Source organism: Pristiophorus japonicus, chromosome 1, assembly GCF_044704955.1.
Source record: "Pristiophorus japonicus isolate sPriJap1 chromosome 1, sPriJap1.hap1, whole genome shotgun sequence".
In the NCBI taxonomy this organism is placed as follows: Eukaryota; Metazoa; Chordata; class Chondrichthyes; family Pristiophoridae; genus Pristiophorus; species Pristiophorus japonicus.
Genome location: NC_091977.1, coordinates 167,107,372 through 167,124,305, shown reverse-complemented (window position 1 = coordinate 167,124,305; position 16,934 = coordinate 167,107,372). Strand labels below are relative to the sequence as shown.

The 16,934-nt window shown below is 42.0% G+C and overlaps 2 protein-coding genes across 6 annotated transcripts in view; one reads left to right on the top strand and one right to left on the bottom strand.

Moving 5' to 3' along the window:
- Nucleotides 1–4,779, bottom strand: part of LOC139266875 (endoplasmic reticulum aminopeptidase 1-like) — a 124,711-nt gene extending 119,932 nt beyond the window's left edge. For all 3 annotated transcript variants that reach the window (XM_070884485.1, XM_070884525.1, XM_070884502.1), the window contains exon 1: nucleotides 4,519–4,779. The gene's annotated coding sequence lies outside the window, so the exon portion shown is untranslated. The remainder of the gene's footprint in view (nucleotides 1–4,518) is intronic.
- erap2 (endoplasmic reticulum aminopeptidase 2) overlaps nucleotides 1–16,934 on the top strand; it is a 95,347-nt gene that overhangs the window by 19,443 nt on the left and 58,970 nt on the right. Inside the window, exons 1-2 of one of the 3 annotated variants that reach the window (XM_070884542.1) lie at nucleotides 4,875–4,946; nucleotides 14,526–15,048. In XM_070884542.1, the coding sequence (XP_070740643.1) occupies nucleotides 14,546–15,048 (503 nt within the window). In that variant the 5' untranslated portion in view covers nucleotides 4,875–4,946; nucleotides 14,526–14,545. Of the gene's footprint in view, nucleotides 1–4,874; nucleotides 4,947–13,987; nucleotides 13,997–14,525; nucleotides 15,049–16,934 lie in introns of those variants that run through there. The other 2 variants (XM_070884547.1, XM_070884534.1) reach the window with 2 other exon arrangements.

Here is a 16,934-nt window from a genome sequence, read left to right as displayed (position 1 = left end):
TTTGGTTAACCCAATCTATGTGCATATTAAAGTCACCCATTATAACTGCTGCACCTTTATTGCACGCACCCCTAATTTCATGTTTGATGCCCTCCCCAACATCACTACTACTGTTTGGAGGTCTGTACACTACTCCCACTAACATTTTTTGCCCTTTGGTATTCTGCAGCTCTACCCATATAGATTCCACATCATCCAAGCTAATGTCCTTCCGAACTATTGCCTTAATTTCCTCCTTAACCAGCAATGCTACCCCACCTCCTTTTCCTTTTATTCTATCTTTCCTGAATGTTGAATACCCCTGGATGTTGAGTTCCCAGCCCTGATCATCCTGGAGCCACGTCTCCGTAATCCCAATCACATCATATTTGTTAACATCTATTTGCACAGTTAATTCATCCACCTTATTGCGGATACTCCTTGCATTAAGACACAAAGCCTTCAGGCTTGTTTTTTTAACACCCTTTGTCCTTTTAGAATTTTGCTGTACAGTGGCCCTTTTTGTTCTTTGCCTTGGGTTTCTCTGCCCTCCAATTTTCCTCATCTCCTTTCTGTCTTTTGCTTTTGCCTCCTTTTTGTTTCCCTCTGTCTCCCTGCATTGGTTCCCATCCCCCTGCCATATTAGTTTAAATCCTCCCCAACAGCACGAGCAAACACTCCCCCTAGGACATTGGTTCTGGTCCTGCCCAGGTGCAGACCGTCCGGTTTGTACTGGTCCCACCTCCCCCAGAACCGGTTCCAATGCCCCAGGAATTTGAATCCCTCCCTGCTGCACCACTGCTCAAGCCACGTATTCATCTGCGCTATCCTGCGATTCCTACTCTGACTATCACGTGGCACTGGTAGCAATCCCGAGATTACTACTTTTGAGGTCCTACTTTTTAATTTAGCTCCTAGCTCCTTAAATTCGTTTCGTAGGACCTCATCCCTTTTTTCACCTATGTCGTTGGTACCAATGTGCACCACGACAACTGGCTGATCTCCCTCCCTTTTTAGAATGTCCTGCACCTGCTCCAAGACATCCTTGACCCTTGCACCAGGGAGGCAACATACCATCCTGGAGTCTCGGTTGCGGCCGCAGAAACGCCTATCTATTCCCTTTACAATTGAATCCCCTATCACTATTGCTCTCCCACTCTTTTTCCTGCCCTCCTGTGCAACAGAGCCAGCCAAGGTGCCATGAACTTGGCTGCTGCTGCCCTCCCCTGATGAGTCATCCCCCTCAACAGTACCCAAAGCAGTGTATCTGTTTTGCAGGGGGATGACCACAGGGGACTCCTGCACTACCTTCCTTGCACTGTTCTTCCTGCTGGTCTTCCATTCCCTAGCTGGCTGTGGACCCTTCTCCTGCGGTAAGACCAACTCGCTACACGTGATACTCACGTCATTCTCAGCATCGTGGATGTTCCAGAGTGAATCCACCCTCAGCTCCAACTCCGCAACGCGGACCGTCAGGAGCTTGAGGTGGATACACTTCCTGCAGATCTAGTCGTCAGGGACACTGGTGTCGTCCCTGAGTTCCCACATGGTACAGGAGGAGCATAACACCCGACCGAGCTCTCCTGTCATGACTTAACCCTTAGATACACTTAAATTGGCAACAACAATGTTAAAAGTTACTCACTGTTATAGAAGAGAAAAAAGAAAAACTACTCACCAATCACCAGCCAATCACTTACCCTCTTGGCTGTGACGTCACCTTTTGATTTCTTTCTACTTCTTTTTACCTTCTCTCCCCGCTGCAGCTGCACAGGTACGCCTCTCGCTGCCGCTGGGCCTTTATAGGCCTCACCAACGCCAGGAACTCCCGCCTCTCGGAGGGTTGGAGTCAGTGGCTAGGGAACGGAGTGTGTGGCGGGACCAAAAACAATGGGTTTTGTCTTCCCAATAATTCGTTGGAGAACATTTCTGCTCATCCAGTTCTGGATGTCGGACAAGCAGTCTGACAATTCAGAGACTGTGGAGGGATCGAGAGAAGTGGTGATGAGCTAGAGCTGGGTGTTGTCAGCGTACATGTGGAAACTGACGCTGTGTTTTCAGATGATGTCGCCAAGGGGCAGCATGGATGAGAAATAAGAATGTAAGAACATAAGAAATATGAACAGGATTAGGCCATATGGCCCCTCAAGCCTGTTCCGCCATTCAATAAGATCATGGCTGATCTGATCATGGACTCAGCTCCACTTTCCTGCCCGCTCCCCATAACCCCTTATCCCCTTATCGTTTAAAAAACTGTCTATTTCTGTCTTAAATTTATTCAATATCCCAGCTTCCACAGCTCTCTAAGGCAGCGAATTCCACAGATTTACAACCCTCAGAGAAGAAATTTCTCCTCATCTGAGTTTTAAATGGGCGGCCCCTCATTCTAAGATCATGCTCCCTAGTTCTAGTCTCCCCCATCAGCGGAAACATCCTCTCTGCATCCACCTTGTCACGCCCCCTCATAATCTTATATGTTTTGATAAGATCACCTCTCATTCTTCTGAATTCCAATGAGTCGAGGCCCAACCTTCTCAACCTTTCCTCATGTCAACCCCCTCATCCCCGGAATCAACCTAGTGAACCTTCTCTGAACTCCCTCCAAAGCAATTATATCCTTTCGTAAATATGGAAACCAAAATGGCACACAGTATTCCAGGTATGGCCTCACCAAAACCCTGTACAGCTGTAATAGGGGATCGATCCTTGGGGGATACCAGAGGTAACGATGTGAGAAGCGAAGCCATTGCTAAGTGGTTCTCTGGGTACGATTTGACAGATAAGAATGAAATCGGGTGAATCGTCCCACCCAGCTGGATAATGGTGGCACCTCTGTATCCCAGTGCACATTGGATATGGTGCCACTCTCCATGCTCCATTTGGTAATGCTTCATTAGTAATGACAACTCTTGCAAATGAATCGCGAGACTCACGATTTTTAATGGAAATTTACCCTAGCTCCAGAAGGGTGGTGATAACGGGGAGGATTTTAACAAAGTTTTTTGTAAAGCATTTGCAGATGCAGTAATATAATTTTTGTGACGAGCGTACAGTTTTGGTCCCCGTCTTTAAGGAAGGATATACTTGCATTGGAGGCTGTTCAGAGAAGGTTCACCAGCGTGATCCCGGAGATGACAGGGTTGACTTATGAAGATAGGTTGAGTAGGTTGGGCCAATACACATTGGAGTTCAGAAGAATGAGAGATGATCTTATTGAAACATAAGATAATGAGGGGGCTCGACAAGGTGGATGCAGAGAGGATATTTTCACATAGGGGAAACTAAAACTAGGGGGCATAGTCTCCGAATAAGGGGCCGCCCATTTAAAACTGAGATGAGGAGGAATTTCTTCTCTAAGGGTTGTAAATCTGTGGAATTCTCTACCCCAGGGAGCTGTGGAGGGGATGCCAGGCTGCCTATTGGCGAGCCGGCCGAACCCGGGGGCATAATTGTCGGCCTGACCTGGCAGTCAGCCGACAAAAAAAAGCATGTCGGCCGCAGCAGTGCGCCCTCCCCTTGAAGGGATGCTGCGCTGCCGTGGCTCACACACAGAATGCAAGGTGCACCAACAGAAAAGGCTGTCGGGGGCACCGCGTGGCAGATCAAATATTTTTGGAGGTAAATTTCGCCAGAGGTGCGATGAAGGTTTGGGAGATCGGCGGTGCGCTCTTTGTTGATGCACTTAGAATGGTCGGCTGCAGTGGGGCGGAAGTGGGGACTGCCAGAAAAATCCCCACGCTGAATTTCGATCGTGGCTGCCATTGGACCGGAAGTCGGAAGCCGTCAGCCGCTCGACTCCACCGCCTGCCCGCTGCTTTCTAGTGGCCTTTTTGGGGACTTGAATTTCAATCCTGTTATGCCTGTGATGAATGATTCCATGAGGCAATGTGTTGTACTCAAACTGTCGTGACCTTGGTCCTTTATTCCAAACTCCAGAGTAAGGCACAAGCATGGTATGCAGCCTTTTTACTGGGCCCTGCCATCAGGGCAGGAACCCCCCCCTCTCCCCGGTCTCCACCAGTTGCACCCTCTAGTGGTGCCAGCATGTATATACACAGTGTAAGCCTTATTGATGGTACATCAGGTAAACAAGTCTCCAACTTATGCAATCACACAGTGACTACACAGAGTACATCCACAGTCTGCATATACAACAAACACCATAATCTTCTGACTCAGAAAAATGTACAACTACTGAAACAAGTTAAAGAAAATGAAGTTATAATAAGCGATGCCTAAATTACCCTCTACTACTAATCATTTAACAGGGCACACTATTTATATTAGATAAAAGGATAAAAGAATTGCTGGGAAACCAGTTAAGTGCATTTTGAAAAAAAGCCACACATCGCAGATTTGGGTTCCGATGTTTTCACTCTATAAAGGCCCAGGCAGCTGGATGCAAGGGTCTGAAAATACAAGCGATTTGCATAATCGTAAAAAAAAGGAGTTCATCATTTTGACCTTGTTTCCCAAGCGTTTTCTTTCCCCACAAGCTGATCGTCATGAGGGTAATACTTTAGCCCACAGATACTGCACCTGTTATACCGATGATAACTCTGCAACTGCTTCCAGTCATTGGTCTTTTGCCCAACCCGAGTTGACCCGGAGTCTCAAAGACTCTTTACTGGGGACACCTGAAGTTTCCGGGTATCCCGGAGGTGCTGGTCAGTTTCTCACGTTCTGTCCCAAGCGCGTCAATATCTCACCCGCCTCCAATCTTCCCCACAGGGAATTAAAATCATTATTTAACACTGGCCATGTATTAAAAAATATATGAATTTGTGGGTAAAACAAAGTAGTTTCACTCAATGAAAGAAATGTGTATCTGCGTGTTCGGGAAGCCAGAGCCGAAAGTGAAAATAAAAGTGTTTTTGGCAACATGCAGCTCGCTGGGTAACAGCGAACGGCGGGACGGTGACCGTGAGGCTTGGGCTGAACTGCGACCCGAGCTGCTGCAAGGAATCGTAAGCGAAGAAAGAATTAGTATTGTATAGGATAGACTGTTTGAATCGTCATAATTACTGTAAAGGGGGTGGAATAACTTCTGCACTTGGTCCCTTGGGACGAGGACAGTGTATAAGGAAAAGGCACCGCATAGAGACCTTGACTTCGGGGCTCAATAAATATTTGAATTTAATTAATCGTCATGTTGACTGAATTTCTCATTAGATGGTCGTTAATAGTCTTGCCGTTCAACATAAAAGAAAGGGTTCATGCTGTTTAACATAGGTGAGGGTTCAGGGGTCACTTATCTAGAGACTTTAGGTGCTTCCGTACTTAGACGGGGGTCTGCTTTGCTTTCTCCTATATTGTGGTTTGGAAATTAGACAACTCAGTAATGTCTGGTCCAGATGCTCGTCCGCATCTTTTTTTCTAAAGTAGGGACAAATAACGATGCAAAAAACCTTCAGTTTGATTAATTGCAGTGTTTGCTACAGAGCTTAGAGCTGAATGCACAATTAAAGCATGGAATACATATAATAGAAACATAGAAAATAGGTGCAGGAGTAGGCTGTTCGGCCCTTTGAGCCTGCACCACCATTCAATATGATCATGGCTGATCATGCAACTTTAGTACCCCATTCCTGCTTTCTCTCCATACCCATTGATCCCTTTAGCCATAAGGGTCACATCTAACTCCCTTTTGAATATATCCAACGAACTGGCCTCAACAACTTTCTGTGGTAGAGAATTCCACAGGTTCATCATTCTCTGAGTGAAGAAGTTTCTGCTCATCTCGATCCTAAATGGCCTACCCCTTATCCTTAGACTGTGACCCCTGGTTCTGGACTTCCCCAATATCGGGAACATTCTTCCTGCATCTAACCTGTCCAATCCCATCAGAATTTTATATGTTTCTATGAGATCCCCTCTCAATTCTTCTAAATTCCATTGAATATAAGCTTAGTCAATCCAGTCTTTCTTCATATGTCATTCCTGCCAGCCCGGGAATCAGTCTGGTGAACCTTCGCTGCACTCCCTCAGTAGCAAGAATGTCCTAATATAATCAGGACTGCTATAACTTTGTAGTGCAGATGAGTGTTGTTTTTGACTGAAATCCCTTTTACATAAGTGCTATATGTTAGAGCATCTGAGAGGTATCGTGATAAATAGTTCCACTGCTAAATCTCCAGTGCCAACCCAAGTCAGCTGTCGTAAAACCTACAGCACTGTGTACTTAGACTTCCAAAAGGCATTTGATAAATTTCCACACAAAAGGTTATTAGTTAACCTCAAAACTGTGACAATTTAGGACAGTCCTCGGCTTTGCTAGCACTGGACTAGGGGGCCCAGGCTTTTGGCAACACCATGTGTGGGAGCCTGAGATTTAGAAAACTGGGAAGTGGGATGTAGCACACAGGTGGACTCCTTGTAATTGTCCATGGTAAGGGGAAGGTGACTGCATAGGCCTGACAACACTTTTGGGTGGATGGGATCCCAATGCTGGTAGAACTGGTTTGTAAATTTCTACAACATCTCTAAAAATATTGAATTCCGTATTTTGTGATTACTTCCTGGATGTCTCACTGTCTCTCTCTGTCTCCCACACACATAGTTGTCACTCATAAGAAACTTTACATTTTCTAACAATGTGATGCTAATAAGAGCCTGTTCGTTTGAAAAGCCTTCTAAGTTCAATTTAAATGTTACTTATTTTGGTGAGGAAAAATAACTCCAAGACTGTGTGTCTCTTGCTTCTTTCAGCTTGACATGCCTTCTGAAGTAAAAAAAAAAGTATCTTTTATGTAAAATTAGTTGAAACCTATTGAAATTCATCATCCCATTTTGTGTTCAAATCATTTCCAAAAACATACAAACTGAAATACTGCTATATGTAGAGACACAATTAGTCTTCTGAGAAAAAATAAATAGAATGTTTATAAGTTGAGCATAAACAAAGCTACATTAGGTTTGTAAGCAGCATAGGTCTGCTATTTTGTTTCCTGGTGTCTCTCACTTATACAGACTATTAGTTTATTTATAAGAAGCCCAATATAAATGTTACCTGAATATATTTTTCTTGTAACTTTTAATAATTTTGAAAAACAGGCAAGTAGATGCCACTGGAAGCTGAAGAGAAACATTGGGCTAAATAGTTATTTGGGATAACTAAATTCTACTGATGAATTGTGCAAAACTGTGTATCCGTTATTCGGATGAGTCATTAAACTGAGGCCCCAACAGTGTTCCCAGGTGGACGTAAAAGATCCCATGGCACTGTTTCAAAGAAGAGCAGGGGAGTTCTCCGCAGTGCCCTGACCAATATTTATCCCTCAACCAATGGCACTAAAACATATTATCTTGTCTTTGTCTCATTGCTATTTGTGGGAGCTTGCTGTGCGCGTATTGGCTTTTGGATTTCCTACGTGACAACAGTGACTACACTTTAAAAGTATTTCATTCACTGTGGAGCACTTTGGGACATCCTGAGGTTGTGAAAGCCATTATGTAAATGCAGTTATTTCTTTCTTACATTGGACTTGCTCATACTGAAAGATTAGCTACCTATGTCACTGCGTTGGGCAAAAATACCCACGTACAAAGTAAATGGGCAAGAAGGTAGCAGATGGAGTATAATGTGGGATGTGGGAAATGTGAAATTAGCTACTTTAGTCAGAATAGAAAAGCAGAATATTTTTTAAAAGCTGAGGGACTGGGTAATTTTGCTGTTATCAGGAATTTGGGGGTCTTTGTACACAAATCACAGAAAATTAACATGTTTAACAGCAATTAGGAAATCAAATGGTATGTTCCCCTTTTTTGCAGGGGGTTGGCATATAAGAGTAAGGTAGTCTTGCTGGAATTATATAGGTCTTTGGTGAGACCACACCTGAGTATTGGGTACAATTTGGTCTCTTTTATGGGTGTTGCTGGCAAGGCCTGAATTTATTGCCCATCCATAATTGCCCTTGAGAAGGTTGTGGTGAGCTGCCTTCTTGAACTACTGCAGTCCATGTGGTGAAGGTACCCACATAGTGCTCTTTGGTAGGAACTGCCAGGATTTTGACCCAGTATCGATGAAGGAACAGAAAAATATTTCCAAGTCAGGATGGTGTGTGAGTTGGAGGGGTACTTGGAGGTGATGGTGCTTCCATGCACCTGATGCCCTTATCCTTCTAGGTGGGAGAGGACGTGGGTTTGGGAAGTGGTGTCGAAGAAGCCTTGGCGAGTTTCTGCAGTGCATCTTATAGATGGAACACACTGCAACCACGGTACGCTTTTAGGTGGAGGGTGTGAATGTTTAAGGAGGTGGATGGGTTGCCAATCAAGTGGACTGCTTTGTTCTGGATAGTGTCGAGCTTCTTGAGTGTTGTTGGAGCTGCACTCATCCAGGCAAATGGATAAATTACCTAAGAAAGGATGTACTTACCTTTATGAACTTTAGGTACTCACTTATCATTAGATTGATTCCTGGGATGAGAGTCGTCCTCTGAGGTGAGATTGAGTAGAATAGGCCTAAATTCTCTGGAATTTGGAAGAATGAGAGGTGATTTCACTGAAACATATAAACTTCTTAGAGGGCTTGACAGGGAAGATGGTTAGAGGCTGTTTGCCCTGGCTGGATAGTCTATAACTAGGGGTCATATTCTCAAGATAATGGATCGGACATTTAGGACTGAGATGCAAAGACATTTCTTCACTCAAACGATTGTGAATCTTTGGAATTCTCTACTCCAGAGGGCTGTGGATAATCAGTCCTTGAGTAGATTCAAGATTGAGGTCAGTGGATTTTTGGGCACTAATGGAATCAAGGGATATGGGGATAGGGCGAGAAAATGGAGTTGAGATTGAAGATCAGTAATGATCTTATTGAATGGCAGAGCAGGCTCAAGGGGCTGTTTGGCCTACGCCTGCTCCATTTCTTTTGTTGTTGTGTTTTTACAAGCCAAAGCTTTTGGGAAAGGCTGAGGCCTTCAAGTAATAGGGGTACGGTAGCATAGTGGTTATGTTACTGGACTGGCAATCCAGAGGCAGCTGGGGAATTTAAATTCAATTAAATCTGGAATTAAAAAGCTAGTATCCGTAATGGTGATCATGAAACTACCGGATTGTCGTTAAAAACCCATCTGATTCACTAATGCCTTTTAGGGAAGAAATTCTGCCATCCTTACCTGGTCTGGTCTATATGTGACTCCAGACCCACAGCAATGTGGTTGATTCTTAACTGCCCTCTGAAATGGTGGCTCACCACCACCTTCTTGAAGCCAATTAAGGATGGGCAGTAAATGTTGGCCATGCCAGCAACACCAACCTCCCATGAATGAACCATTTTTTTAAAATAATAAAATGAATGTAGTAAAAAAACACAAAAGACAATTTTATTGTGAAATATGTAATTTTGGTGTTTTTATTTTGTTTAAAATCTTATTTTGGAGAAATTTTAGTTGCTGTAGGGAAAAAGTTGCCAATCTTTCAAAAAGTGCTTTGAGTTATTTGATTGATTCAACACTTTTTTTCTCTCTCCTTGCATCAGAAAGCAAGAAATAGGCGCAGGAGTAGGCCAATTGGCCCCTCAAGCCTGCTCTGCCATTCAATAACATCATGGCTGATCTGACCTTGATCTCAACTCCACTTCCCTTCCAGCTCCCCATAACCCTTGACTCCCTTATCTTTCAAAATTCTGTCTCTCTCCACCTTAAATATATTCAGTGACCCAGCCTCTACAGCTCTCTAGGGTAGAGAATTCCAAAGGTTCACAACCGTCTGAGAGAAGAAATTCCTCCTCATCTCCATTTTAAATGGGCGATCCCTTATTCTGAAACTATGCCCCCTAGTTCTGAATTCCCCCACGAGGGGAAACATCCTCTCTGCATTTACCCTGTCAAGCCCCCTCAGAATCTTATGTTTCAATAAGATCACCTCACATTCTTCTAAATTCCAATATATAGGCCCAACCTTTCTTCATAAGACAACCCTTTCATCTCGGGAATCAACCGAGTGAACCTTCTCTGAACTGCCTCCAATGCAAGTATATCCCTCCTTAAATAAGGAGACCAAAACTTTACGCAGTACTCCAGGTGTGGTCTCACCAACGCCCTGTACAGTTGTAGCAGGACTTCCCTACTTTTATATTCCATCCCCCTTGCAATAAGGGCTAACATTCCATTTGCCTTCCTAATTACTTGCTGTACCTGCATGCTATCTTTTTGTGTTTCATTATACTCCATCTGCCAAATTTTTGCCCACTCACTTAGCCTGTCTATATCCCTTTGCAGACTCTTTGCATCCTCCTCACAATTTGCTTTCCCACCTATTTTTGTATCATCAGCTAACTTGGCTGCATTACACTCGGTCCCTTCATCCAAGTCAATAATATAGATTGTAAATAGTTCAGGCCCCAGCACTGATCCCTGTGGCACCCCACTAGTTACAGTTTGCCAACCTGAAAATAACCCATTTATCCCGACTCTGTTTCCTGTTAGTTAGCCAATCCTCTATCCATACTAATATATTACCCCCAACCCCGTGAGCTCTTATCTTGTCCAGTAACCTTTTATGTGGCACCTTATCGAATGCATTCTGGAAATCCAAATACACAACATCTACTGGTTCCCTTTTATCCACCCTGCTTGTTAATTCCTCAAAGAACTCCAGCAAATTTTTCCAACATTTCGAGCCTGCACCACCATTCAATAAGATCGTGGCTGATCATTCACCTCAGTACCCCTTTCCTGCTTTTTCTCCATACCCCTTGATCCCTTTAGCCATAAGGGCCATATCTAACTCCCTCTTGAATACATCCAATGAACTGGCATCAACAACTCTCTGCGACAGGGAATTCCACAGGTTAACAAAGAGAGTTTTCTCCTCATCTCAGTCCTAAATACTTATCCCTTATCCTTAGACTGTGTCCCCTGGTTCTGGACTTGCAGTCTGTTTTTATATTTCTTGCTACTTTACTCTCATCATCTATCTTCTTCTCTCATTATTTTTTTAGTCGTCCTTTGCTGGTTTCTAAAAATTTCCCAATCCTCTGGCCTTCCACTAATCTTCGCAACATTGTATGCCTTTGTTTTCAATTTGATACCATCCTTTACTTCCTTAGTAAGCCACGGATGGTTCATCCTTCTCTTTGAGTCTTTCTTTCTCACTGGAATATATCTTTGCTGAGAATTATGGAATATCTCCTTAAATGTCTGCCATTGCTGATCTATCGTCTTACACTTTAATCTATTTTCCCAGTTCACTTTAGCCAACTCTGCCTTCATACTTTTGTAATTGCCTTTATTTAAGTTCAGGACACTAGTTTGAGTTCTAATTTTCTCACCCTCAAACTGAATTTGAAATTTTACCATGCTATGATCACTCTTCCCTTTACTATGAGATCATTAATTAATCCAGTCTCATTACACATTACCAGATCTAAAATAGTCTGCTCCCTGGTTGGTTCCACAATGTATTATTCTAAGAAAACACCTGGATACATTCTATGAACTCTTCCTCATTGGCTAACTTTACCAATTTGACTTGTCCAATCAATATGAGAATTAAAATCGTCCATGATTATTGCCGGACCTTTCTTAAAAGCTTCCATTATTTCTTGATAATACTCTGTCCTATAGTGTAGCTACTGTTAGGGGGCCCATAGACTACTCCCACCAGTGACTTCTTTCCCTTATTATTTCTTATCGCCACTCAAACTGATTCTACATCTTGATCTTCTGAGCCAATATCATTTCTCACTACTGCACTGATCTCATCCTTTTTTTAACAGAGCTACCCCGCCTCCTTTTCCTTTCTGCCTATCCTTCTGAAATATCAAAAAACCCTAAATATTCAGTTCCCAGCTTTGGTCACCTTGCAACCACGTCTCTGTAATGGCTATCAGAGCATACCCATTTATTTCTATTTTTAATTGGTAAGTTTTCTGAATTGGGCTTTCAGGATTGGTTCTTTTCATGAGTTCTTAGTAGTTTCCCAATGGTATTTTCCCCCCTCTTCAGTTCTTCAATTGCTGCTGTTAAAAAGTATGACACCAGAAAGTAAGTATGAGAAATAGGAAGTGCATATTAGACGCACGACTTTTAACATATTTACAGCAGTTGCTATAGCAGTTGAAACTCTTTTATAGGGACAAATTGTCAGGCAGTTGCACAAGCATTTTATAAAGAGTTCCCCAGGTTGTGTAAAGTTCTGTTTTCAGACCTAAAAAGTAGAGAATGAATCTCTGGACCCATTGCATTTATTTATTCAGAGGGTAAATCCAGCAAATAATGTGCAAACGACAAGTCACTGGGCACAAAAAATGTGCTGAACAAGGTCACTCATTTTCTACAAAGTCAGGAGCACCCATTGGAAAAATATTAGATTCACAGATTTCCTCAATTTGTTTTTTTTATCTATATTGTGGGATATAAACAGAAATAAATACAAAAATTCAACTTGGAATTCAGAATAATGTATTATTGAGCGATCTGTGAAGTTGTGCAGTGCAGTAAATCATCGGGATTGAAATGAGTATCAGAGAAAGCAAGATAAATCAGGAAGTAGTACTGCTGGGCTTAGGTTTTAAGGGCTGAATTTTGCCCAGCACTGGGCACCGTTTTTTTCGGCACCCAGTGATTTTTCTGGCGCAGAAGTTTAGTTTAGAGAATCCCCAATTATGGGGTGCGGGTGTCGACTACCAGCGCCAGAATGTTTGGCGCCATACATTCTGGTGCTAATGGACGTTGAAAAGTACAATACACACCATTTCGGGACATAAGGCCAAGTTTCATTGTGAGAGGAATAGAGTACAAAAGCAGGGAGGTCCTGCTGCAACTGTATAGCATATTGGTGAGGTCGCACCTGGAGTACTGTGTGCAGTTTTGGTCACCTTACTTAAAGAAGGATATACTAGCTTTGGAGGGGGTACAGAGACGATTCACTCGGCTGATTCCGGAGATGAGGGGGTTACCTTATGATGATAGATTGAGTAGACTGGGTCTTTACTCGTTGGAGTTCAGAAGGATGAGGGGGGATCTTATAGAAACATTTAAAATAATGAAAGGGATAGACAAGATAGAGGCAGAGAGATTGTTTCCACTGGTCGGGGAGACTAGAACTAGGGGGCACAACCTCAAAATACAGGGGAGCCAATTTAAAACTGAGTTGAGAAGGAATTTCTTCTCCCAGAGGGTTGTGAATCTGTGGAATTCTCTGCCCAAGGAAGTTGAGGCTAGCTCATTGAATGTATTCAAGTCACAGATAGATAGATTTTTAACCAATAAGGGAATTAAGGGTTATGGGGAGCAGGCGGGTAAGTGGAGCTGAGTCCACGGCCAGATCAGCCATGATCTTGTTGAATGGTGGAGCAGACTCGAGGGGCTAGATGGCCTGCTCCTGTTCCTAATTCTTATGTTCTTATGTTATGTTGTTATGTTCCTGATTAGTGATATTTTTTAAATCGGTGCACAGACACTAGAAACACTGTAGGAAAAACCCTTACCTGCAGTTAAAGAAAGCAGCGCTGGCCCGCTCCTATACCCGGCCGAATGGACCCCCTACCTATTTTAAAGAAACTTTATGGAACCTTGTATAACTTCAAAAATAAAATAAATAAAAGAAAACTTATCATTGCTGCTACTCGCCCCGATGATAGAACTGTAAGCATTCAAATAATAAATAATTCTTCATGACCTTTTCCTTCGACGTACTAAGTGGCCCAAAATTTTCTAGGATGTTCCTGAAGTCCTGGTAATCCTTAAAAATCAAAACTGCAGGCATAATCATCAGATAAATAATCTTCTTCAACCGAAAAACATCAATGGCAATCCTCCATGCAGCCAACTGGACCCGTTGCTATCCCCGGCCGAATGTCCGCATTACCCATGCACAATGAGTTGGTCGTTTCTTTTTTAAAAAGCACGTTTTTTTACACGCCTGTGCTGTGCGTTTTACGCGCACACTCTAATTTCTGCCCCCCGCCCCCGAGATCGACTCTGGTATCGCCGGCGCGACAAGATGCGTCGGTTTGCAGAAAACTTGCAATTTTTTTCCAGAGCTGACGGACCACAACGAAACGTACGTACAGGTCAGTGTACACCGTTATTTTTTCTTAGGGAAAATTGGGGCCTCGATGCCTGAATATATTCGGAGGAAAGAAAGACTGAGGGAGGCAAGGAATAATAAAATGGAGGACATTTTCTGTAGATTAGGTTGTTGCAGTGCATAGAAATGTCAAAACACACAGAAGATGCATATTTTATTTTTTTAAAAAGCCATTGGTTCTGTCACTGCTGAAGCTGTAACTGCAGGGATTATATTAATAGATTAGTTTCGATTTCTGTTACAATGGTTTCTAGGACAACATTTGTTGTTTAGCATATGATTTGAACATTCAGCAATGCAGCTCTGTTTATTCAGTAGTTGGATGATCAAATTACCAAAATCGATGTTCTTGCAATTGTGTAAAATGCACTTTACTGCAAACTGTGCAATGTTTATGACATTTTCTGATTCTCTGGCTGTAATCTATTGATATGGGTTAGATAACTTCCAGAATGTATTATTATTAGTTCAAATTGTTGCATTGCATTATTACTAATGTTTTGTACTTTTAGATTCCCTCACAGTTTGGAGAATGCTGTTGAAGCAGAATATGCTGTTCCTGGCTGTTGAAGTGCTGTTTCAGGTCGTGCTGTGCACCAGTGACCATGATAACAGAGACTTTCCTTCAGCTTCGAATGGTCAGAAGTTTCCTTGGAACAAGATGAGGCTGCCTGATCGGATCATGCCAATCCACTATGACCTTCTAATACACCCAAATTTGACCACACTGAACTTCACTGGAGTAGCAAGGATTCATTTTTTTGTCAGTCAAGAAACCAGCTCCATCATCCTCCATAGCAAGCACCTGGAAATCACCAAGGCAACTATTGCATTATCAAAAGATGGGACTGCCCACCTGGAAAGCAGTTTGTACATTTTGGAATACCCACCATATGAGCAAATAGCACTAGAGACTGCCAGGCCTCTGGATAGTGGAGAGAAGTACATTATTAACATTTACTATTCAGCCAATCTATCTGATGGCTTCAACGGCTTTTATAAAAGTAGTTATCGAACACCAGATGGTAAAACAAGGTAAGCTGTTAACACATTTCGGTAAAGAAAGAATTGGTATTCCTCTATGGACCAAACTGCCACATAATTACAAAAGACCTTTATGTGTGTTTGTATTTATTTAACCACAACATTCATGTAGCTTTATGAATATTTTGCTCTCATACTGAAATTATTGGAAAAAGAGGAAACCAAAAATGTTGATTAATGAGCTTTACTAACACATACCCAAAACTTTTTATGCTAAATATCATGAGATATTAAATCAAGAACAAAGGAGAAGGACTTCAGAGGTGGACTCCTGTACACCGTAGCTTTAAAATTTGAGCTTCAGATTTGGAAAACCCAAATTTGAAAACATCTAAAGCTAAACTAAATTACAAATCAGTTTTACCTCAGTGCTGTACCTCAAAAACAGCCACTTTTGGCATAAATATCTTATTTAACAGTGGGTTTTATTTTAAAGATCGAATTTATTCCTTTGAAAATCTAGTTGATTCATTATTTAAAACTCGCGGAACTGCCCGAGAGTTGACTTGATATTTGAGTAATTTCAGAATGTCACTAAATGTGATAAGCTTTCTTTCACTAAGGTCTTTCAAAAGGGGTACACTCAAACGGTCATCCATCTATCTAGTAATGCTAATATGACACCTCAATTACTCAAAAAACATGTTGTCATATTTTGTTCAACTAATCCAGAGGGATTACTTTTAATAATGACAGCATGGGAGTTATTTTGTCCACTAACCATCTATAACTGCTAACTTATGTCAAAAACTTTTTAAAAGTGCTTTGTCAAGTTATAGACAAGCATTTTACATTATCACCAAAGCAATATTTGTGGTCATTGATTTTAAAGTGGTTATCTTGTTCTGATCTCATCAAAGTAAGTAGTAATAGTGCTAAGGAATGCAACACTAGTCCATTTTGTATCCAACTCCAATACCTTATTAAGTGTTAGCATTTTGTCCCAGAATATGGGGAAAGTGCAATGTGGAAAGCTCCGTAATTACCGCAACATTGTATCTCAACCCAAACAAGTAAACCACCTCCCTACTTTCACTTCCCATCTCAGTTATTTTTGCCAAATTTACAGCATATTATTTTTATACAAGGGATCAGCTGATTGAGGATTGTATTAAGATGGTTCTCTCATTTTAAATCCATTAGAGAGAGGAAACTTTCATTCTATCTTCAAGCTGAATTCAATCCAGGTCACCTAGAAAGAAATATATTTTAGTCCACTTGCAGCAATCCCTCGTCCCTACAAATATCTTTATTTCACTAACCATATTCAGTAGTTGAGAACCTTGTACTGAATGAATGGTCCATCTTTAGTAAGTAAAAATCTTCCAGAAATCAGCCTCTTTCCTAAAAACTCCATTCACCCTCACTCTTAAATCAAAACAATAAAAAACAGAAAATAGCTAAAATGTACAGCAGGATAATTGGCATCAGAAAGAGAAATATGGGTAACAGTTCTGAAGGGAACCCTTCATCAGAATTGGCATTAACCTATTGTCACCTTTTAGACATTGACTAATCTGCTGTATATTTCTAGTTATTAATTCAAGCTAATAGATCTCCCGTGGGTTTGCCCACAGAAAGTCAAGACAAAGCAAAGCTCTCTCGGAATGTATTAATGATGTAGGTATAGGAATGGGGATCTGCAGCTTATGGAGCTCCATCTAGTGATAGAAGTGTGCAGCTGCAGTTGTGACCATGTGTTACAGAATGATGGACCCAACATTGGCCATGACTTGCATCAATTTTATTGGAGTAAGTTTTTTCTGACGTAAGTTAGAAAATGCCATTCCCCCCCCCCCCCCCAAAATTTGCTCCAGAGTAAGTCAGTTAGGTAAGATTTTTTTGTCAAAAGGGGGCGTTCCCAGACACTTAGGACA